Here is a 25,116-nt window from a genome sequence, read left to right as displayed (position 1 = left end):
ATGCACATCTGGAACAAGGGAATACTACAGAAAACACTATAACTGAATATACTGTAGATAACAAGTTTCTCTCACTATTTGTTGAAGTGTGATGTACCAGATTCCAAATAATCACTTCTATCTTTCATCACAAATATCATAAAACATCCCTCAAAAGAATCTACATTATACTTTTAGTTTCAGATACTATATAAATTCCCAAATCTTTCAAAACCAGTCTTTTGCAGAGAGAAGACCCATCAGCTATAGTACCATATCCCAGTGCTCTTTGCTACTCCATTCATACTTGCTTTGAGTATGAATAAATATTCTTTACAAATGGATAAAGTAATTGTTGACTAGCTGAAACTCAGTAAAAACCTAAATATTTCTCACTTAATATCATTGTTTTCTACCTTTGAATGTATTAGTTTATGAATTGCAAAATGCTTCTTATACACAGTAGTACTTATCCACACAAAAACCTGTTGAGATCTTAATCAAGCATAATGCAGTACCTGCTTTCGTAACATAGCCAAATATTTGGCATCTAGGGGTTTGGATAAACAAAACTCCTCTCCCATAAATTTCACCCTCTTAATTCAAATACAAATACACTTACCAAAAAGTAGAACCATCTATGTTGCAGTAATTTTTAAAGGTGAATGAGTATAAACTTTTAGCAAAGATGTAAATGGCAAAATCAGTTGTATTTTTGTCTACTTCTACTGAATCTGAAAAACTGGCCAAATGGCTATTATATAAGATTTACAAAAAAATACTTAGCATCGCATGCATAATCAAGTTTTCTTTTGCGTATAGCACAAATGAGTTCATTGCAGGTACAGTATCTCACATCAAGCATCAAGATCATTACATGAAAGCAGAATAACAAACTACATCATAATAATTACAGGAAAGCATAAATAATTAACTAATCTCATTTGTAGCTTTAAATCTATATCTAAGTAATATACTATCCAAGTAACTTAAACAGAGAATGGTCCCTGACTCTGGCTGGCCTATGTTCCTCAAAACAAGCCAAAGGTCAGGATATACTGTTTGTATTGCCTCATTTGTTACTATGTCTTACCTTTTATCAAATTTTTAGATTAAATTTATTACTTATTCACCATCTCTTAAGTACATATCAATCATTTTTCAGTTAGTCATTACCTTTAGAAAATTTATTCCTGACGATTCTTAGAAATTTGAGTTGAACAAATCATAAGTTGGAGACAGTTTGTAAAATGGCATTTGATGTACTCATAGATATGCACTTTCTCAACATCAAAATGACAATATTACTGACTAACGTTTTACAGACTTTTGTTCATTATATTTTCAGAAAAACACTAACACTGAATTCCTCTAAGTCCTTTTCAACTACAGTACTGTACTTGGGAGTTTTTCAAAATAACCTTAGAAAATTTCAGAAGATTCCAAGAGGTCAGGATTTGAAGGATCCTGTAATGTATAAAATCCTGAGTTACTGGGAGATTATTAAGAAAAAATAATCTCTGACCATTTTTCTTTTAGCTCATCCAATCCTTTCCCAATAAAAGCACCACCTGCAGAGTGCCGTTTGATGAGCACTGCAGAAGGTTCTAAAGGTTCTTTGTAGCATCGATTCTGCCCTGCACTGCACTGTTTTTTACCATTTACTTTAGTCACTTTCCACTTAACTGTCCAGCATATTGAACTTTAACACCAGTTGTTACCTCTCACTGAAGAACAAATACTCGTACTTCAGGTAAGTCCTAGTCTAGATATAAGACAGTGGTCTCTGTAAACCCATTTATAATAAAATCATGACCAGCTCATTCATGTAAAATGAGGAGTTGAGCAAAGCACAATGATTGGAAAAGTAGTCCTACTAAAAAGGTCCACTTTCAAAAAGGACTGACACTTCAAAAGCTTTTCTGCAACAAAGACTGTCTTATTCTCAGCTCACAAACATAATCCCTGTCTTGCAGTAGATGGTATGTCAGTTTATTCACACATTTTGTTCTTACATGATTTATTCTGCCTACAAACAGAAGTTAAGGCACATTTCAAATGATGGTTGTATCTCTATACCAAATCAAGAATATCTGGCAACCCTGATGAAAGATTGTGTAGTAATGCAAAGACAATGGCCTAAAACAGGGGATATCTATAATCAGTGCAGTGCACTAGGTTTCTTTTCAAGATATCAACTTGGAAGGTGTAATTACCTTGCAATAGTCAAGGCTTGTAACTCAAGGTAATCTGTACATTAACCCTGAGATGTGCAATATATTGAAACTTTTCAACTATCATGCATTCTTGATTAAAGAGAACTTCAGTCAAAACGTTAATATCACTGTCCTAAGGAGACTGAATAAATATAGTCTCGGCAATGGCTGTAATAAATATACTGTACCATAATTACTAACAACTACTCCTTCAAGTAAATTTTCAGCCATATTTTAAAAGCACAGTACAGCAGTCATTTTTATATACTAAACAATACTATAACATAAACAACTACTGTACCTAGATAATGCTCCCTACTCTAAGCTTTCCTAAGTTTTGTTATGGCAGTGAAAATACAAAGCAGAGACATAATTATTACAGAAATGACAAAATGTTCAACTATGAAATTTACTCCCAGGGAAAATATGGTAGTTCTAAGAAATGTCCTTGGTTATTATGTAACTCAAAGATTCACTTTACAATATAAATCTTACTAAATTGCAAACATTTATAACAGTATGAAAACACCATCTAACAGATGCCTTGTAAAACTGCTGCTCTTTAATTCAGTGAAAATGAAAATTCACTCCAACATATCGCAATACCCATTCATAAAAAACAAAAGTAACATGACATTTCAGTTGTTGTAAATAAATTATGCCATAAAATGATGGATGAAATGCTGTACTGCAAAACATTTACTGTTGAAACTATATCACAATATACACAGGGCAAACTTACAACTTGCAAAAAGAGGCTGCTCAATTATGGAGATGTCAAGTCACATGCAGCCTAATTCTGTGTCAAGTCACATGCAGCCTAATTCTGTACCCATGAAAAAGACACCCGGCTAACCAGAAATAATCAACATAAAAAAGCAATTTAATCTTTGTTTCTCTTCTCTTTTCTGGTACTCAAGACAGGTTGTATAACACTCCAGTGGAGATAAAGGTAAACCTTAAGTAGGACTTGTAAGTACGATTTCTTTTCTCGTGCCTGCCACTACTGCATTTTTCCAGTCATCTTTGACTACATCTTCATATGCTGGTGGCTCTGAAATGATGTAATAGCGTAAATTTATAATAATCCATATTCTGTCTCTTTCATAAACACAGAGAAGGAAGACTTAATATTGGCAACCTAAGAGAATATAGAGTATATTTCTTTTGAACCATTATGCACCATAAAATTGAGATGTCTTGATAATTACCCCCGTACTGGTTTGCAGTTTACGTTTCCTCAGTGGGACTGGTTGCTTGTTTACACAGATATCTGAGAAATGTGTAATGTTTAAGACAACATAAATTCATTTGGTGTTCTACATTTACTGAACAAGAAAAATAATAAATAAATATTTGCTACAATATTTCAAACAAAAAAAGAACTTTTAAACATGGAATGCTTGAAAAATTCCAAAAAACATATATTAATGCATTTAAATAATAAGCAAATGAATACTTCAACCCAAAGTTATCTTTTTTCTGGAAAGAAATTGGAAAGGATTAAAAGTGTGTAAACTATTTCAACCCAGCTCTATCAAAATACATATAATTCCAGAGTAATTTCAAAATAACATCATTTACATTAAAACAACAAAAAGTAAGCATATAATACAGGAAACACCACTAAACACCTTCACTGCTGGAAAAATAAAATAATGTTGGCTGACAACCCAAACTTAGAAAATAAACAGGTTTTGACGTAGGAAAAACCTATTTTTAGTAGTCGCTGTTGAGCCCTCAAGAAGCTACCTTCATGGTCTACCAGAGCTCCATGGTGACCAAACTAATATCAAAGAATTCTATTCTAGTTGGTCTTTTGGCCAGGTACTGTGTCGTAATGATTAACATTATAACACGTGATGGAGTATATAATGGACTCAAAGATAAGAGGGCACTTTCCCTAATCTTCAGCGAAGCTGAACCCAGTTTTTCCAAAGTCAAAAAAAACCTGCAAAAGAGACCGGGCCGTTAAAGACCAAGGAGCCATTACTCTGTTGGTCAATGCAGGATGATCCCTTGCCCAAATCCCATGCCTTTTCGTCAGGGAAGTGGGTGGGTTTTGAGGACTCAACAGCGACTACCAAAAATAGGTTTTTCCCACGTCAAAACCTGTTTTTTGATAGAGTAATCGGTTGTTTCGTCCTCAAGAAGCTTTACAAAGAAATTGAGAGGTGATGAAAAAGGCTTAAGCTCTCAATTTTTAATCCCAACACCCCAAAGGAAAAAACATTTCTGGTCCGAGGTCAAGCCACAGATTTCAAGTCCCATTCTTTATTCCAAATACTCTTCAGGTTTTGGTTCCAAGGAACAAAAAACTATACACAAACTTATGTTTTAGGATGCAGTTCTACAGTGGCTTACTATAAGCATGCTGGGTTTGGCTGCAGTACTGTCGCCCTTCTCTCAGCGATTGTTAGCAACACTCACCATCAATAAGACCCCTGGTTTTCTACCGTAGCACCTAGGAGTTAAGACTAGCCATGCCACCTACTGATACACAGTGTAGTCAAATTTGTTCAAGCACGTGGCATTAATTTAACTGATGACCACCCTGTACATTGGGAGACTTCTTCGAAAGAGACATTTCTGAAGAAGGCCAACGATGTACTTACTTTCCTAACATCATATGACCTAGGAAAGGAGTGTGGATTTGCCTTTTTAATGAGAAACACTACAATCATTATCAGTCCTTTCAGTCTATGGCCGAGTCTTCATCATCATCGTTCATAAACAACACTAATCTTCATTTTGGGGATATAGAGAGCTAAAATTGAAACGTTGCAAAATTTGACATTGTAGGGAGAGTGGTTAGTTTGTGCTAAGGTGTAGGAAAGTAGGATCCACTGGATGTCTGCCGTGATTTCTAGGTAAACCTTAGGTGCTTGAACCGGGCATAATGTCTTGTCTGCTAAACTGAGTTTTCTTATAAGAATAGACTTCCTTTTCAAAGGACCCTCATTCTTGGCCAGGAATGATGGGCCAGGGGACAATAATAATTGAAGATCAGTTGTTTGCATGATGCATCATCCCTGTCTAAGAGCCCAGTTCACTAATACAAGCTCCTGATGCTAATGCAATCAAGAAGATCGCCTTTTGTAGCATGTGCGTTGTGGTTGTATTGGGTCCGCTGAATTGAAGGGCTGACAGAAGTCTAAGCAACTTGTTCGGGGACCAAGTAATTGGAAGCCTTTCAAGAGCTGGCATTTGTAGAGCAAAAGACTGCAAAAAGGAAGTGACAACTTCTATAATGGAGTCAATCCTGAATCCATAAATCAAGGGTTCCGTTAATGCTGCCTTGTATACCATGACTGTTGTGACCACAAGGCATTTGTCTTCAAAAGGGTATATAAGAAAAATAGTGTTTCTTATAGAAATCTCAACTAGGTTCGCAGTATGGATATAATCTAACCATATCTTCCATACGGACTGGTATTGTCGAATAGAAGATGTCCGTAATTTTTGCACTAGGTGCTTAGCAATGTTGAGTGAGTAATTTTCATTGACAGATATTTTTAAAAAATCCATATGTGAAGGTCTCGGCTCAGAAAGGAGGATGCATAAACGACTTTCCCTCTTACTGTCTCGGATAGAACAGCAGAAGATAGTGGAATTGATCTTTTCGTCCATTGTTGAAATAACAGGAACCAATGCCTGTTTGGCCAATTTGGGGCTATTAAGTAAGCTGTTCCTTTGAAGGTTAGAAGTTTGCTCAAAACCTTCGAAATCTGGGACAATGGAGGCAAAAGATATCGTCCTCCCCTTCTTCCAGTCTTTAGGAAGGCATTTCTTGCTGTTGCTTAACTGTTCGGAGACATATATTGGGAGTTTATGATTCTCGTACGTAGCGAACCGGTCCACTTCTGGTTATGAAAGCACGCTGGCTATTGTTTGAAAAGAGTGGTTGTCTAACATCCACTCTGTTGAGGCTGTAGTTTTCCTTGATAAGAGAGTCGCTATTACAATGAGACCCCCTGTGAGGTGAATTGCAGACATGTGCCACTTCCTTGCTTGCGCCATCTGAAGGATGGCTTGCATTATCATATTGAGAGGAGGTGAACGTGATTGCAACCTCTTGATGTAGGATATTGTAGTTATGTTGTCTCTCTCTTCTGGAGGTTCAAGTTTTTTTATACAAAAAGAGAGCCATCAGCTCCAGGAAATTGATATAAGAATTCCTCAGAGTAGCTGATCACCTCCCTGCCACCTGGCGATCCTCCCAATGTCCTCCCAACCTGTCAACAAGGCATCTGCGTGTATTGTCACTCATACAGATAGAGGAGTCAGGGTGACCTGTTTCGCCAGAGACTCCTTCCAGATCCAAGGCCGAAGTAGCTCCCCAACTTTTTAATCTTTTGATGAGGTCAGTCTCGCATCTTTTTTCTTGCAAGTGATAGGCAGAATTTGTTCACATTTTTAGTTGCAACCTAAGTACTGGATCTATTACTGATGCGAACTGCAGCAGGCCCATCATACGTTCTGATTGCCATATGGAAACTCTGGGCTGTGCAAGGAACCTTTTGAGGACTTGCCTTATTCTGTTTTCAGTATGATGGGGAGAGACAACAGGCCGTGAAGAGTATCCCAACACAGTCCCAGCCACTGAAAGGGTCTGCTGGGCTTGAGGTGGGATGTTTTCAAATTTATTGCAAAACCTTTTGACTGTGGTCTGTTGACCATTGCTCTTAGGTTTTTCAAGCACTCTTTTCTTGTGGGCCCCAGATCAACCAGTTGTCTAAGTAGGCTATTAGTTGTATTCCTTTTTGTTTGAGTTCTTGAACGAATACTGTTGCTAATTTTGTAAAATATTCTTTAGGCAATGTTTAGCCCAAAGGGCATGACTTTGAATCTGTACGTATCTTTTCCCCAACCGAAACCTTAGGAAGGGACAGAGGGGAATGGCTATGGGGATATGCCAGTATGCATCTTTCAGATCTGTAGAAACTGTCTAAGTCCCTTTTGGAATGATTAAACATACTTAGCAACGGTAATTATCCGAAACTTTTGGTAAACAATGTGCTTGTTCAATGTTGATTGGTTGAGGATTACTCTCCTTTTTGGAGGAATCCTTTTTGAGGACACTGAAGAGACGTATTTGGTGGCAAATATACATTTCTCTATGGGCCCCATTAACAGGGCCTTTCTGCACATATAAATAATGCTGTCCCCCACAGGGGAAATTTCCATTGTCTGTGATGTCGTGAAGCCGACCCCCAACCATACAATTCCTCTTGGTATCTGCCTCCTCCTCTGCCTTCGCCTCTGCCTTCGCCTTTGATAAACATTCCAGGAGTTGCTTTTCCTTTTTCCCCCTCCTATAAGATGGTTTTTGGATCTTGTGAAAAAAGATGTCCTTGCTGTTGTGTTGTTGCTTTGTAGGGAATTGTCCCTTCTGACCACCTACCTGAGTTTTTGAGGAAAACTTTTTGGGTGACTATATGCTTATATGATTTTTTTTTATCAAAGTGAGCCTTTTTTCGGGTTGGGTAAAGGGAAATTTTGGGTTCGTTGTTTCCTGAATTCCCCTTTCCCCAGAAAAGTGTACACTGTACAATTCTGTTGGCAGGCATGCTCGTTGAGTAATAATGCAGTGACATTGGAGAGTGATTTGATGGAGCCTTCCAATGCTTTTATGCGCCATTCTAGGAAGTCACAGAGTGCTCCCCATCGGGTTCTCATGAGACTTTTGGCCTTAACAGCAAAAATTACCCTGGAATCTTCTGGAAGCCTTTTGGTGGCGACTCCCAGGAAGGTGGCAGAGGTTATAATAACAAGGAGTTGGAGCCTACCATAAATTTCTGACGAGGCTGTCCCCTCTGAGTGTCTTCTCAAAGGGGTCCCAAACTGCTGAGTAGCTATATCTAGGGAGCTTTTACCTTTCAAAAGGGAGTTGTAGCATTGCCCACTCCTTGGTGGAATTTCCAGAAACTGGGGTAAATGTGGCAGATGGTTTTAATTCTGCCATTGTCTCTTGTTTTTATTTTAGTCACTACAAATTCTGAAAATCTGTCTTCACATGATTAATAATTTTGAAAGTGAAGGGCCAGAAGGCTAGGACTACTTGGTTAGCAACTTGGGTATTATTCAAAATGGAAGTAGAGATCCATTTTTCATTAACCTGGTAAAGGATGATTTCTATAGATAGATTTAAATGCTATAGGCACAGGTAAGAAAACCACTTCTGCTAGTGGTCTTCCAAGTCTAGTGAAGATGGTACCAGGTGCCATTCTGTATTAGGGAATGCTGCCGTTTGTAAATTCTACATGTACAACTTCAATCACAGTTTTTCTCTCATTAATCACATACTTGCTATTGGGAGAGAAAATGCACATTGAGGCGTCTCGCCAAGGATTATCAGTATCACCAGGGGTGAGTACTGAAGCCCCTATTATGTTTTGATCTTAAGTTCTGTATTCCGAACTGACTTTTTTGTTGTTTCCAGTCGGAATTCTAACATTAGACCTTTTTTGGGGAGCATTTGTATCCATACTCACTTTTTGGTTATAGGATGTAGTACTTTTACACTTTGGGGTGTACATGACTGACTGACGTTCCTCTTCGGAATCATGCTTCATGTCCCTTATATGTTGCCATTCTGTGGTACGGCCATCTTTGGTGGTACTCAATTTCCTTATGGAATTGATCAAATGCAAATTGTGTATCCCTTTTGGAGGAGCTTGCAAACTGAGCTTCAGCAACTGAACTGTAACTGCCTGTTAATCAAGAGGCAGAAGTCCTGGGTAAGTTACTACCTCTCTGAAAATGTAGTCATTTCAGTTGGAGTTAGGTGGATCCTAGTATCCCTTTTGGGAGACAGATCCTATTCAGCAACGATAGCTGCAAGGGGAATAGAATTCCTCCTGGAAGGTTTCTCCCATGGCCAGCTAAAATTTGTCCCTGAGCCTTCTGGGTTCAGCAGGCCCATTTCAATGGCAATGTCCACTTCATATTCTTAGTAAGAATGTCAACCCCATGTAAAGATTCCTCTACTTCCTCCGCAGGGTTAATCTTGGAGGTATTGGGGACTGATGTTAATGAGTTTTGGCCCAAACATTGATGTTGTTCAGAGAAAGGGTTAAATATCTGCTGCTGGAGTTCTGCCGGAAAGATATAATCTCCCCCTTCCTCAGCCCTACTGAACCCTAGGACCCATTGAGACAAGTTAAAAGGAGTTGTTTCGTCCTTAAAACTTGCTGCCAGGAGCATACTATACTACAAATCTCGCCCACATCAGGCGACCAAGAAAATCCCCCTTGTTTTTTACAAGGACTATGCTCATGGTAGGTGGTATGGGCCGTACCCACTGGCAAAAAGTGAACCGAGCAATTTCCTACGGAACACTTGAACTGAGGATCCTGTCTAATGGCGGCCCTGTAGTGATATAAAACAAGTTGTTATTAGAAGCTAGATAGTATTAATTGCTTTTAAGTGAAGGACACTTCTGTAGTTCCTCATATAGTTTCCATATTACAGGTTAACTTGTTTGCAAGTGTGCAGGTGTAATACATTTAATTAAATATCTATGTTAACTTAAATCCTCTATGGTTTCGGTTAGTTTTCATACCTGCATATGGCTGTATTACTTATACACTGTTAGTCCTTTTGCAATGGCTAAGTGAAATTTTTAATTCCAATTGTCATGCCATTCACACTAACTGCTATGAACTAATTTGTTTAACTAACCCAAGCTACTGTTTTATATTGCTTTAGCTTAGGTTAATGCTTCTAGTATAATCTACAGTAAGCTAAGAACAGAGGATTTCAAAGGCTATAAACTATACAGAAAATAGTCCTCTTATAATCTGGTTTTCTGTGATTTCAAAGGATATAAACTATACAGAAAATAATCCTCTTATAATTTGGTTTCCTGTGATTTCAAAGGACATAAACTATACAGAAAATAATCCGCTTATAATCTGGTTTTCTGTTTTATGTGGCCAAGACTACCCTTTTATCTGACATTCGGCAATCGCTGTTTTAGGCTAATAGTAGGATATTCCTTAAAAAGGGGCTCCTACTTAATCTGGCTAGGCTACTGCCTGTTCTAGGTTTATATCACCTTTAAGGATATAGGACACATAAACCCTACTAGTATGCAGCCTTACTGACATGCTACCGAGTCGTAAAAAACTAGGTTATTTTATTGAGGCTAGGATCTGTTTTTATATAATCCTAGGCTTCTTTGTTCTTTCTTAACCTAGTATAGGGTATTGCCTAATCCAGATTATTATAGATCACTCTTAAATGTATAGGCTAGGCTATACAAAAACAGAAAACTTACTAATATGTAACCTTATAGTTAGTCTACTATTTTTCGTCTAACCAAGGTTGCTGTTTATATCCAATCCTAGGCTATTTGGTCTACTATATAAAACAGTAAGTCACTAATGTGTAACCTTATAGTTATGCTATAACTTACTCTAATCTAGGGTACTGCATAATCTGGGTTATTTAATTCATTCACACTTAAAGGTATGGGTTACATAAAACACAATTCTCTTAGTATGTAGCCTCAGGTGTAGGTTACCATCTCTTCCAGCACAGATTACTATTTCATCTGTCCTAGGTTACATGGTCTAGGCTAACAATTTAGTCCAAAAATGGGATGTTTCTTATTATCACTTAACTTGACATAAGGTAATGCCTCGGCTAGTCCTGGATTATTTACCTCATGCTTAAGTGCACAGGCTTATATAAAAGGAAAAAATTTAGGTATTTCTAAGTAATAGATACACGGCGGGCATTTAGCGAGAAATGGCAGTTTCTTATAGTATTTTGGTTGCTTATTTACAATTTAACGTTATTTCGGGGGGGTCGGCTGTAATTAACCCTTGAAGTCCATCCAACACGGGGTTTCCATACAGGATCTTCACAAGACAGAGCACAGCTACGTCTGTTTCGAACGGTTCATATCCCGTCTGGCAAGTGCAATACCTTGGAAACTGGTTTTTTCAACATTTTTAGGGCTTCTAACTCTGGCAGTGCATTTGTTTGTTGTCGGCCACATGGAATGTCCCTTCACCTTGTTTAGTACTGGCCCATGGGGGGCGGTATTATTGCACTTGCCTGACGGGATATGAACCGTTCAAAACAGACATACCCGTGCTCTGTCTTGTGAAGATCGCATATGGAAACCCCTTATTGGATGGACTTCAGGGTTAATTACAGGTTAATTACAGTCGACCGCCAAAAATAACGTTAAATTGTAAATAAGCAAACAAAATACTATAAGAAACTGCCATTTCTCGCTAAATACCCGCCGTGTGTCTATTACTTGGATCTACCAAAATTTATACTAATATATAGCCTTATTGTTAGGCTATCGATTTATTTTGCCCAGATATTGTTATTATCTGATCCTAGGGTCCTCGGTCTAAGGTAGGCCACTTAAAGATACATAATCCAAGGGCACAGGCTACAGACAACAACCACTATTAATCTAATCTAAATTATTCTCACTTACTGCCTAGATTATTGTAGACATCGTATAATCTGAAAGGATTTTCTATATTAATAATAAGCTGCAGAACACTTCTTTTAGATAAAACATTTAGTTAGAATATAAAACAATTTTCGCTTTACGAAACTAGGTAGCATTCAACGAGCCAGGTTCCGGCTTTTATGAGGAAAATATCAATTCCAAAAGTTTAAAACTAAAACTTTTAACTGGAACTTAATATTAAACACTTATCTTGCTATTTTTGATGTTTCCATGATCCTGATAATGAAAACGGGGAAGTCGAATTTTTTCGGAGCGCTGGTAACAATGTAATCAGTTTGCTATAGACCAAAGAGATTTAATGGCTCCTTGGTCTTTAACGGCCTGGTTGATAGTTTAGTGGGGCAGATAACAGAAAAATCGTGCAAATGATGATACAAGCATCAAATTGGGGGCAAATGTCCTCCAAGATATACTAATCAAATCTGCCCGATTGGCCAATTGAGAATCCAAGATGGCGGCCATTTTCACGATGGCCGCCAAAATAACCACCCAAAGTAGATGTTTTGCTTAGAAATATTTGTAGTTGTTTGATTTGCATGATCTAAGTGTGGATTCCTATGTTTTGAAGCCTGCTGAACTATATTTTCCTGTTTAAAAAGCACTCTGAATCATATTTCTCAAGATTACCACCAAGATGTTTGTCTTTCTTTACATAAGTTTTGTCCCAGCTAGTACATTTTCAAAGTTATGCATACCCTGCTGCTGTTTCTCGATCTGCTACTGTTCACATATACAGCTGCAGAGTGATGTGTAGGGAAGCTCTGCCTGAGAGCACTTGCATCTTCCTTTGCAAACCTTCTTACAGGAGCACTTTGTCAATTCTTGACAGCTTGCTGCAATCAGTGGTAGTGTTGTCCAATGTATCTGCCATGCTTCTCCTTTCTGTGTCCACCCCCATTCAGCTGGACTGCTCATGAGTGGATTACAGTGGGTTGCCTGGCCCCAGATGATCCCAGACTGGTAGGCTGCATGCTTTGCGTGTTCTCTGAGGGCTGCCTGTGTTGGTGGAATTGAGTTGTACGGCCTCTGCTTGCGGGCGAACAGATCTAGTCTTGCTTCATCCACACCAGCGGCTGTGCTTCATCTGTCGTACATGAGGACAACGAATCTTTCCAGCCTCTGCATGTCAAGATCACGAGTCAGTGTTGGATGCTGGCTCAGACTGATGAATGTTTCGGAAATATCATCAAATACATTCCAAGTCTGCCATGCAGATTTCTTTGCTTTCCCACGGAAGGCAGACACAATGTCACATCCAGTGAATGCGTGAAAGTAGGGGATCCCTCTAGCTTTCTCAAGCCCAATTGCAGAAACTACTTCATGGACTGGAACCCATCGCATATGGGCTCCTTGGCCAAAGGCAATCCACATTTCCTGAAGACCTAGTTTCTGGAAGGATGGCAGTACAGATATTGCTATGACTAGCACATCTGTGTCATTAGCCTTGATGATCATAGACTTGCTCCCGTCAGTCGTTGCATCCCTAGCGTGAACAAATATTCGACTGTCAGCTTCTTCATGACATGGGGACACAGCATCCAGAGACTTCACTGTGTTATTAATGGCATCCTCTCCTTTTGTGACAATGACTGTGCTTGTCCTTTCTGCTTCACACATCTTTTCGGCCAGGAAGTGAAACAGTTCAGTCTTGTTGCTGGGGTCACGAAGGAAGCTTCGCCAGTTTTCTGGTGTCTTGCTTGTAATTGTCACTCTTCTTCTGATTCCTTTCCCCCTTTTTGACCTCGTCTCTGATTTCAGACTTGATTTCTTGTATACATCAAAGACTATGTCCACCAGCTTGTACCGAGCACCATAGGATTCCACCTTTGGGATGATGTCTTCTTTGGCATAGTCATTAAATGTCTCTGAAGTACATGGAGGTGAGGCATAGATAAGTGCTGAACCGTCAATGATGATTGTATCTCCCTTTGGTTCTCCCACTGGGACATTCACTTGCACTTCAAGAATTTCAACCAGCTGTGACTTCTGACACATATGAAGCTTGCCGCTGTCACTGAGAGATGCAGGGTATGACTGATTTTCGTGCTTGAAGAATTCTTGCAAGTTACGCTGTCTGTTTTGGCTTGAGATGAACAGTCACGAGAATAACTGACAGTCATCTTTTAGGACTTTCTCCTTAAAAATTCCCTCAGCCTGTTCTTGTTTGAAGAATGAAACAGGGTTCTTCTTGACTGGATGATAGAAAAGACTTTCAGCTTCATCCTCTAGCCCTTTCATAAATGATAGGAACTGCTCTTTGCCTCGCCGATGATTTGTAGCTACCATTTCAGCTAGAGTTGGGTCTGCAATGTTCTTTGTATCTAATGCCATCAGGTCTGCTGATTCTTCTTGGAATTGGTTACCCATCTCCTGCATCACTGCAGAGAGTGATTTTACCTTTTCAAAGAAAGATTTCTGGGCACTCGGTGTCTGTTCGTGGTGTCTGCTGCTGTGTGTGGCATCCTTCATACCAGACATGGCCTCGTATCCGGCTAGTAGACGACTAACTTCAGGTCCAGTGACCATCCACCTATGAAGTGCTGACGGGTCTTCTGTCAACCCAATTGCTCCTCCGTCACCTTTGATCACTGCATTATTGTGCTCGTGCGCTTGATCAATCGCCATGCCAGAGAATTCTCTTCTCGACTTGTGGATGACGAAGTTACCATTGTGAAACTCTTTGTCCACGTCTGGATGTCGTTGTTCGAGTGACATCATATCTCGAAGGTAAATAGTGATCCACCGGGCATAGTTAACATTGTTATTTGCAAAGAAATAAGGCACCAGTTCTGAAAGTGCTTCACGGTACAAGTTGAAGTCTCCCTCTCTGAATGAGCGGATGAGGGTGAATATCGTGAGTTCCATGTCCAGCACCAGACTCCAGAATTGGAACTGCGGACTCTCTTTCTTCCGTTTTTCAAACCAATCCTCAAAGGTTATTTCTGATGTGCTAGACTCTTCAGAGCAGAAATCATGATATGCCTTCTTCATCAGTCTGTACAAGCTGCATGCTGTAATCTGGTGTGCTTGTCTTGTCTTTGTGACACTGGATGCAGACAGGTAAGACTTTGATGTACCAGATGAGGCCACCCCTGCTTCCACAATGGCACTGGTCCACCCACTGTCTCGTAGTAATGTTCCTTTTGATCTCAGTGAAGCCATTTCTATATGAAGGCCTCCGAACATGACAACGAACTTGTCCTCTCCATATTCTTGCCACTTCCACTGTATTTGTTTAGCCAGAGTATACAACGGTGGTCAGCAACAATTACAGGTGTCTGCTGTGGTTTCAAAAAAGTCACTGTATCATGGACCTTCTCCATGGCATGCTTGATAGTTGCAACAGAGTGTGCCTGGTCTCGCCACATAGGCATCATTGCCAATATGCTCACTTCAAATGGACAGCTCCTTTTCTGTGCTGCATGATATGCTGACCATGTGATGCTGACTGCATCAGCCACATTCTCAGTGAGGAAGACTTCCTCCAACCAAGAATATTCTTCTTTCAAATGTGACCTGATCGACTCTGGTGCTGGTAAGGATTGGCTTGCAACTGGAGGAGGATTGGGGTTTTTGGTGATGTATGTTGGTCGAATATTGGTGTATGCTTCTGGAAGCTCTGGAACTTTTTTAACCTTCATTTTTTACTCTATATCTAGTTTGAGTGGCTCACGTTCATCATCAGGATTTCCTGTGTTTGGATGCTGGAAAATGGACACACTTGTACCGTGTAAAGATGTTTCAGCTGTGGTCACACTCGGATTATGATCTATGTTGTCAACTACTCCAGTTGTGAACAAATTCTTTCTCAAGACTGGGGGACAGATTACTCCATCTTCCACATACTGTGCAACAACTGATTCTCCTAACTGTGCTGAGATTTCTAGGACTCGGTCATATGATATGCTGAGCCCATTCTCAAGGAGCATTTCAATTATTTGTCTCTTCCTCGTCTTGGCAAACACATACAGGCCCATGTAGACTGTAAAATGTGGCTCCTGGTCCTTGGAATGCTTGTGGACATCTGTTCCTTCCTTGTATTTGGCGAAGCAGTTGTACTGTACAAGTTGTGATATAGCAACGTCTGATTTCGACGCTCCATGATGAAGTTGGGACTTGATGTCTGCGCCATGTTCGATCATGCATACAAACTGAAGCAGTGATGGTGGCACAGTCTGTTCTAAGTCTTTGTCATGAAAATAGCTGCTGAAATTCAACTTCTGACGGAGCATGTCTTGTCTTATTATCTCAGCAGCTTTTGCTAGATGGATCACTTCACCATAACGGGATGCTTCTGATAGGATTGAACCTACACCAGTTTCAACAGCCAACAGAACTTCTCGCCCTTGGCGATTAGCTTGCAGCTGTGGAATGTGCAAAAGCAGCTGATCCTTGAGTCGAGTAGGATAAACTTCAGGCGAGTCAACACCAAGCTGTTCCAGCCTCTGCTTGTAAAGCTTGGTCAAATCAGCAAGCTTGAAAATCGGTGGCCTCTCACTGGCATTTTTCATCTCGCAGATGTAGGTGACTAGTTCAGAGAAAGCAATTGGATATGCATCCTTCCAGTGTTCCTGTGCTTTTTCTTGCTCCCGCACCTTTAGGTATGCCTGTTCTCGGTTATACAAAGCCACCAAACAGCCAGGTGATATTTCACTTCTTGGGCTACGACATCTCCCGCACTTAGTTTGGTGAGAAGTTTTGTATCACTGAGTGTTTTGGCACATTCATTTATTCTCCTATTCACTTGCATTGTCATTGCTTCTCTAAGCTCCCCTCCTTCAGTTTCGCAGGAGAAGCATTCTTTTGTTTTAGTTTCTTGGAGCTTTCGTGGAATCTTACTTCTACTGCCCTCATCACTAGTACCTACATGACTTGCTCTTTTTTCAGCTCGGTGTAACTTTGTGTTGTTGAACAAAAGCCTGCAACTCTCATGATATTGTGCCTTATTTTTTCTCAACATTTCCTCTTTCCCAGAACCTTCGTCAAGTCTTGCAGGGTCTAGCTTGATTGGTAGCGCATTGAGTGAGTGAAACAGAGGAACATTCTTTGCCAGGTTCGTATATCCATCATCCCCTCTTCTGGCAGGATTGGCCTGGGGAGATTTTAGATCTTTCTTAACCTCCTGACATAGGCAACACTTGGTCCAGTCTGTTTTCCATGATCGTCCTGTAGAGTTTGCATCCATGATTATGATGACGTTCATTGTCGAGGGTTTATCCTTTTACCACCCTGTACATGTAATAGTATAATAGGCCTCTTATGTCCTGTAATATAAAATAGGCACTTTCCTGTATGGGATACAACTAGGTTCTTGCACTATGCCATACACCTAGTCTGATCGTTCATCCAGTGTCATAAGTCCCGTGCAATCTGTATACCATCCAGATAACTAAAACCCTGTTATCCTTGGTTCGGCTCTCTCGCGCTGGCACATCCTGTCCATTCAGGTGCGGTTGCCTAACTGATTTGGGGTTGATTAGGCATCATTTGGGATATTAGTAGTATGATGCCAACATAAATTTCCTACTTAGCTGACACTGAACCCCATGCTGAGTTTCACAGCAGTGATGTCACCAATGTGCCTTGGTAGTGCCCGACAATCACTCCTTTAATACAGTGCCTTAACCATGTTATAAACTAGAAAATATACATCAGCAGGCTTAAAAACATACGAATCCACACTTAGGTTATGCAATTCAGACAACTACAAATATTTCTAAGCAAAACATCAACTTCGGGTGGTTATTTTGGTGGCCATCTTGAAAAATGGCCGCCATTTTGGATTTTCAATTGGCCAATCGGGCAGATATGATTAGTATTCCTTGGAGAACAATTGTGGTAAATTTAATGCTTGTATCATTCGCACGATTCTTCTAAAAAATTACTCTTATCTGCCCCACAAGTTGTAAATAAGAGGACGGATACGCATGCTCAATAGTCACTTCTCTTTCTTGCAGGTTATTTTGACGTTGGAGAAACTGGGTTGTAGCTTAGCTGAAGATAAGGGAAAGCGCCCTCTTATCTTTGAGTCCATTATATACTCCACCATGTGTTATAGTGTTAATCATTACGACACAATACCTGGCCAAAAGACCAACTAGAAGAGAATTCTTTGATTTTAGTTTGGTCACCATGGAGCTCTGGAAGGTAATTCCTTGAGGACGAAACAAGCGACTACGCTATCAAAAAAATAATATAAGCTGATAACCCAAAATTTACTCTAATATGAGTTGTCATTCAAAAAAAAAAAAAACCTTTTCGTGGAAATACAAACAGCTAGTGAATTAAGATTGAGTCACTGAAAATGAGTTGTGTATTATGCTTTTCACAGAGGCAAATTTCTATAGGCAAGGAATTCTGGAACATATTTAATTATTCAACCACCAAAAAGCAGATTCTCAATAATTATAAAAAAAAGGGGGTCTTCAAGAACTATAATGTAAACTAGCTAAAACAATGCAAACCCACCACAGTGTAGGTAGCATTGATGGAAAGTGCTTTTATTGATTAATGTTTACTCATTCCCCCTGCACTGAAATGTTTTATAGCTCCTTCATTTCCTACATACAATGAAGTAAATGACAGAAAATAAAAATTTCTCTTACCAGCAGTTATAAAATTAAGAAAATGGCAATAAAAATGCAATTTTCATAGCATAGCCACTGTTCATCCTTAAAGAAGTTACTCTTATGCCCCCACCCCCAACCCCAGGCTCCATAAGAGTCCAACCAATATCAAAGAGTTCCCTCATAGCTGGTCTTAACCAGAATAGTCCCTTTGATAGACACAGTGACAAAATATAAAAGGACTCAAGGCAAGTGGGCTCTTTCCCTTGCCTAACAGTGATTACCCAGTTTTCCTTCATCCTTCTAAGGCAAGTGGGCTCTTTCCCTTGCCTAACAGTGATTACCTGGTTTTCCTTCATCCTTCTCACAGAGATGTGACAATACTGCACAAACTGGCTAAGCTCCCCATTACCCATGGTCTGTTGTGCAATTTACATGTCCACAGCTGTGCTTCGAAATTTCTGACAGCTGTGTAGATGGAATATTGCAGTTATCTGCCGCGGAAAGCTAAGTGCTTAATCTTATGCTCCCGTAAAAAGTTTGTTCCACAGAATTTTTCAGTTAGGCATAATTGTTAAAATCTGCTACAAGGAGTATCGATCAATGTAAGAATTTTAGATTAGACTAGTAAGCTATACCATACCTTCTGTTTTTCTGTTTACTATTACAACTTTAAAATCTCATTAATTAGGACTTTTTAACTAAAAATCATTATTCAGTGCTTTTTCACTATGAGGACTGCCATTATCTGGAACTCAACATTACCTGGCACATCCGGACCAGGGATCAAAGCCCCAAAGATATGATGTATATAATTTCAAAAAATTGAAAAAAAACCATTCTGCAACGGTTGGCAATACTGCAGGGCCTCAGGAAAATATTGGTAACATTCCTTAAACTCATAAACAGACTGAGAAAGGGTTCTGAGGGATGGGGGAGAACTCAAAAAGTTTCAAAGGTGGGGGGGAGGGTTAGATGGCGCCATGGAGAGGAGGAGCAGTAATGGCGTGTAGAGGAACTCTGAGAAGAGGTTGCTTTGGAAGGTGGGTGGAGCTGGGAAGCAGTTTCTCTGGCTGGGAGGGGGTGGGGATCCAGTGTTGGATGGGTGAAGAGGGCTAGGTAGACATCTGACTTGATAGAGAGAGCTTATTTGGCTTCATGTTTTTTTATATATATATATATCTATTATATATATATATATATATATATATATATATATATATATATATATATATATATATATATATGAAAATTTTATCACACCGTGATTTATATACAATCATGAAGCTACAAATGTCGCCTAATATCAAATTCATGCTACCTCGGGAATATCCACGGTCTACCCACTGAGCCATCAAGAGAGGTATAAGTTAATGCCGAGTCTGCTGTACTTGTTTACCCGTCGAGAGTGGGGACATTATACTTAGCTTCGGCATTAACCCACCTTCACCATGAGAGCTCATTGGCATGTTTGGAACACGCAGCTCTTATTGTGAAATTTTTATCACACCGTGATTTATATACAATCATGAAGCTACAAATGTCGCTTAATATCAAATTCATGCTACCTCGGGAATATCCCAGATGGGGAATTATCATCGAAGGGGAATTTATAAGTGATAAATGGATCGGTACTGCCGGGTCTCGATCCCTCAACACAGTTACTTTCCAGCGACTCCAGTCGACATCTACCCACTGAGACATCAAGAGAGGTATAAGTCGAGAGCGGGGAAATTATACTTAGCTTCAGCATTAACCCATCTCCATCATGATAGCTGGGGCAATAATATTAAAACCTTCATAAAAAATTATGTCTTGCATTTTTTACAATGATTTCTTATATTAGAATATTCTTTGGTTTTTAATTGACATACTGTTCGGTGACTAACTCCAAGATGAGAATCTACTCTCAGTTTGAACAATCTCTTGGTGGCTCCAATATATTTCCCAACTTTACATTTTGGGCAAGTGAAACATGAAACCACCAGAGACCGCATCAAAGCGGGAAGCTTATCCTTATGGTGAAACAATGACCCAATGGTCTTGGGATTTATTTAACATAATCTAATATCCAGAGCTTGAAATGTACTGCGAATTGAGTTTTGCAATGACTGTTTGAATTTCTTTGAATGTACAAAAGGAATGGAGGCATGCACTAGCAATTTAGGGACATTAGGAATGGACAGACAGGGTTGGAATCTATTATTCAAAAAGCTATTTACATGCTCGTTGAATAAAAAGGAAGGATACAAATTATTTTAGAAAAAATTGAAATAAAAACAGAATTTCATTGTGATGGTTGTGCCAGGTGTGTGTGTATATATATATATATATATATATATATATATATATATATATATATATATATATATATATATATATATATATATATATATATATATATATATATATATATATATATATATATACATATATATATATATATATATATATATACATATATATATATATATATATATATACTGTATATATAAATAATATACCTGGCACAACCTTCATGATGAAACTTTTTTGTTTTATTTTTTCAAAAATAATTCGTATCCTTCCTTTTTATTCCAGAAGTATGTAAATAGCTTTTTGAATAATAGATTCCAACCCCATCTGTCCATGCCTAATGTTCCTAAATTGCTAATGTATGCCTCCATTGCCGTTGTACATTCAAAGAAATTCAAACAGTCGTTACAAAATTCAATTCGCAGTATGTTTCCAGCTCTGGATATTAGATTATGTTAAAAACCCTAAGACCACTGGGGCATTGTTTCACCATCAGGACAAGCTCCCCGCTTTGATGCGGTCTCTGGTGGTTTATTGTTTCACTTGCCCAAAATGTAAAGTTGGCAAATATATTGGAGCCGCCAAGAGATTGCTCAAATTGAGAGTTGATTCTCATCTTGGAGTTAGTCACCGAACAGAATGTCAGTTAAAGACAAAAGAATATGCTAATATAAGAAATCACTGTAAAAATGCAAGACATCGTTTTCTTATGAAGGTTTTAATATTATTGCCCAAGCACCTAATGACCACTCTCTCTCCATCCGAATCTTTAACTATTAAGCAGTTTGTTTATTTCCTAAACAGCCAGACATCTTCCACTGTTTTTTATATATCTTAAGTTGATGACAATGTAAAGATTTTGCGGAATTCAGCGCATTCCAGCACGGAGGTGAATGCCTGATGATCTGCAGGGTTCAGCACGAAATGCTCGAACGAAAGTCCCTTGGACACACTCCTGGGAACAGAAGTGCAGTCCGCGTTCTGTATCGAAAGTTCTAGTAGTTTCCAAGATGTAAAAAGAGAAGGTGTGTTCACCGAGGCGTCCGATCGCTGATTTCCCTCTCTCAGTGACGTCACTGGAACACATCGACTGGGCGTCGGGCGATGCACTTGTCACTCCGTCAGTTGTAGTCTTGGGGCTCACGATTATGGGTGTGTGTGCCATATTTGGGTGCACTAATAGTTCTAAACAGAAAGGGATTTATTTGCATAGGTTCCATAAAGACCCCGAGGTGTCTAAAGTATGGATCAATGCATGTAAAAGAATTGATGCCAATAATGTTAAGAATGCCAGGATTTGTTCTGTCCATTTCCAGACAGAAGATTACGAAAGGAATCTTCAACGTGAATTGCTACCACAGCTTTATCAGAAAAACTATCACCGCTTAAAGCAGACTGTAGTTCCCACTTTAAATTTACCTGCTAAGGACGTAAAGTCAGGTATGGTTTAACAATTTGTTTACAATCTCAATAATGCCCTTTTTAGTGACAATCTTCAGTTGATAAGTAGCCTGGACTAAATTCTTGAAATGAAGTACAAAATTAGAATAGGCCTAGCCTATGCAATGAATGAAGAAGTTATCTGATTAATACTATTCAAATTGTTTTTCTTTTATACTTTCTTTTTATGAATATAAAGTTGTTCGAACAGGTGATTAGGCCTATGCGTAGTGATCTACCTCTGAGTAGTCTTCCTGTGCAGACAATAATTAGGCCTAGATCTTTTATTTCTTAAGAACCCCACTAAGGGATATCGTGGGGTCAGAGCTTTGAATCTGGTAAAAAAAAGCATAAACCTAGTGATGAGTCACGTCGTGTATGGAGAATTAAGTGGCTTTCATTAGCCTAATCATCCAACAGCTTTTCTTATCTATGAATAGGCAGGCCAAAACTCATATATATATATATATATATATATATATATATATATATATATATATATATATATATATATATATATATATATATATATATATATATATATGTATGTATGTATATGTATATGTATATATATATATTATACACATACATATATAATTTACTATTATACAACAGATGCAGACCGGAGAGAGCAGAGAGACGTGGGAGGAAAAGAACCGCCACTGAAGCTCTACTTAATTATGATGCAAGAAGGGACGAAGCTGAGGCAAATGAGCTGAAAGCAAGCAATGAAGAAGGGACAATTATTGAAAGTTTGAAATGGGAAATAAATAGTCTGCAGCAGGAAAATGCACAATTAAAGGCTAAGAATGAAGAGCTTGTCGGGGATTTGTCGGTTGCAAATACAAAACTTCAGCGAGTAAAAATGTCGCTGAAATCTCTCTTTTCTGGAGAACAATTTGAATTCTTTTTTTCAGGAAAAACAATACGGAAATGGTCTAATTCAGATATTTCTTTGGCTTTGTCATTAAGAGCACTGAGTCCTAAAACCTATCGATATTTGAGAATTTCTTGCAAATTACCATTCCCGAGCATTACAACACTGAATCGATGGGCAAGGCAGTTAAGTTGTGAACCTGGTATGCTTTTACCTGTCATTGAGTTAATGATTGCTAAAGGTAAAACTATGTCCCATACTGAAAAAATTTCTGTCCTCTGTTTCGATGAAATGAAGGTAGAAGAAAGATGGTCCTTTGATGGGTCTAATGGTAGGATCTATGAACCTCATAAACAAGTACAAGTGGTTATAATACGTGGTCTCTTTGGTAAATGGAAGCAACCAGTTTATTATGAATTTGATCAACCTATGACGAAAGATATCTTGTTTGCCTTGATTAATCAGTTTGAGAAGGCAGGTTTCCCTGTTGTAAGTATTACATCAGATATGGGAAGTACCAATCAAGGTTTGCTTAAAGCCCTTCAGATATCTGTCGATCAAAACTGTTTTGTTAATCCTGCTGATTCATCTAGAACTGTGTTTGTTTTTGCAGATCCACCTCACTTAATGAAATTGATAAGAAATAATCTAATTGACAACGGTTTTCTGATTTCAGGTAAAATGATTACACCAAATCCAATTTCAGAACTTGTATCTCTGTCTAATCGTGATTTAAAGTTAGCTCATAAGATAAATATGACTCACTTAACTGTCAAAGGTTACAAAAGACAGAATGTAAAGCTTGCTGTCCAGCTACTTTCTTCATCTGTGGCGAATGCAATAGATTTTTGTCACAGTAAAGGTTTACTCAAAAGTATGCATTGTAGGGAGACTTCTGATTTAATAATGTTGATTGATCAGTGGTTTGATATAATGAATTCTTGTATGAGATATGACCCTGTAAAAACTAGCAGAAATGCATTTTTGGGTGAGAAACACCAAATTGACATTCTTGACAAAATGATAACATTTGCTCAAGAATTACTGGTCAGAGGTAAAATGTATCCTTTTCAGAAAGGCATCAGTATATCATCAAAGTCAGTCAAAGGATTATACAATATGTTGCATGAGAAATTTGATATTGAATACGTGATGACCAGGCGATTGTGTCAAGACTGTGTTGAACATTTTTTTTCTTATATTCGACAAGTAGGGCATTGTCATGATCACCCATCCCCAGTGGAGTTCAAGTATAGACTTAGGAATTTCTTGTTGGGTAAGAACAACATTTTGAGCAATAACAGTTGTAATGTCGCTCCCAATGATGATAACGTGCCATGTATGAGTAATACTAGTGTTATGGAACCAGGTAAGTCTTGGGTTTCCAAAACCCCTGAAGAAAGTGACTCCAGTCATGGTGACTTAGACTCTGAATTGTGTATCTCTGCTCATCTCTTGATGAGAATTCCTCAGGTAGGTCTACCTAATGAGCTGGAAGAAGAAGATTTTGTAGATCTTGGAGTAGAGTCTGAAAATGGTATAGAAATGGAAGCCTTGAATTATCTAGGAGGTTATATAGCTCATAAGTACAGAAATAAATATCTTTCCTTAGGATTCCCAGATAATGAAGGCCTAAACAACGACTGGATCTCCAAAGTGAGGAGGAAAGTGTTGTTTAGGCCCAGTCCTAAATTTTTCAATAATTTAAAGGAAATGGAACAACTTTTTAAATCTTTTCATGGGGAACAGTTGAAACCAGGTGTTGATGGAATTACGAAATTAGTTAATATTTTCAGGGAATTAAACATTGATGTTCCAGAGGAAGTAATGAAGTTCTTTATTATGTGCAGAATACATTTTAGGGTGAAGATATTAAATGCTGAAAGGAAATCAGAATTTCTTAAAAAGGTGTAAACAAAATGAAAAAATTCTCTAGTAATTTTTGTAAATAAAAGAACACTACGCTAGTTCAATAAAAGTCTGGAAAGATTTTTTATATTCATTCACCTTCGTTACTTTTTGCTATTTGCATTCCAACAAGATTATATTCTGTGTGGTAAGGTTTTAGATATTAATATAGCTGTGTTTTAAGTGATAGAGAGAGGGAGAGAGAGAAGAGAGAAAATAATCTCTAGCACACTGGCCGGGCGGCGTATTTACAATCTGTATACACAGTCGTGAGCATACCAGCCAGTAGCCAATCACCAACCAGATCACGTAGCCAATCAGATTCGAGCAATG

General features: G+C 38.6%; 1 protein-coding gene across 6 annotated transcripts in view; it reads right to left on the bottom strand.

Moving 5' to 3' along the window:
* Nucleotides 1–557: 557 nt before the first annotated feature.
* Nucleotides 558–25,116, bottom strand: part of LOC136840297 (prion-like-(Q/N-rich) domain-bearing protein 25) — a 560,985-nt gene continuing 536,426 nt past the window's right edge. For 2 of the 6 annotated variants that reach the window (XM_067106990.1, XM_067106988.1), the window contains 2 exons: nt 3,407–3,468; nt 671–3,249 (listed from right to left, as the gene is read on the bottom strand). In XM_067106990.1, coding sequence (XP_066963091.1) covers nt 3,226–3,249; nt 3,407–3,468 — 86 coding nt within the window. In that variant the 3' untranslated portion in view covers nt 671–3,225. Of the gene's footprint in view, nt 3,250–3,406; nt 3,469–25,116 lie in introns of all 6 variants that reach the window. The other 4 variants (XM_067106985.1, XM_067106986.1, XM_067106987.1 and 1 more) reach the window with 3 other exon arrangements.

The sequence above is a fragment of the Macrobrachium rosenbergii genome, chromosome 7 (genome assembly GCF_040412425.1).
Source record: "Macrobrachium rosenbergii isolate ZJJX-2024 chromosome 7, ASM4041242v1, whole genome shotgun sequence".
NCBI lineage: Eukaryota > Metazoa > Arthropoda > Malacostraca > Decapoda > Palaemonidae > Macrobrachium > Macrobrachium rosenbergii.
Note: the sequence above shows the minus strand (reverse complement) of the source record. Positions and strands in the feature narration are given on the sequence as shown.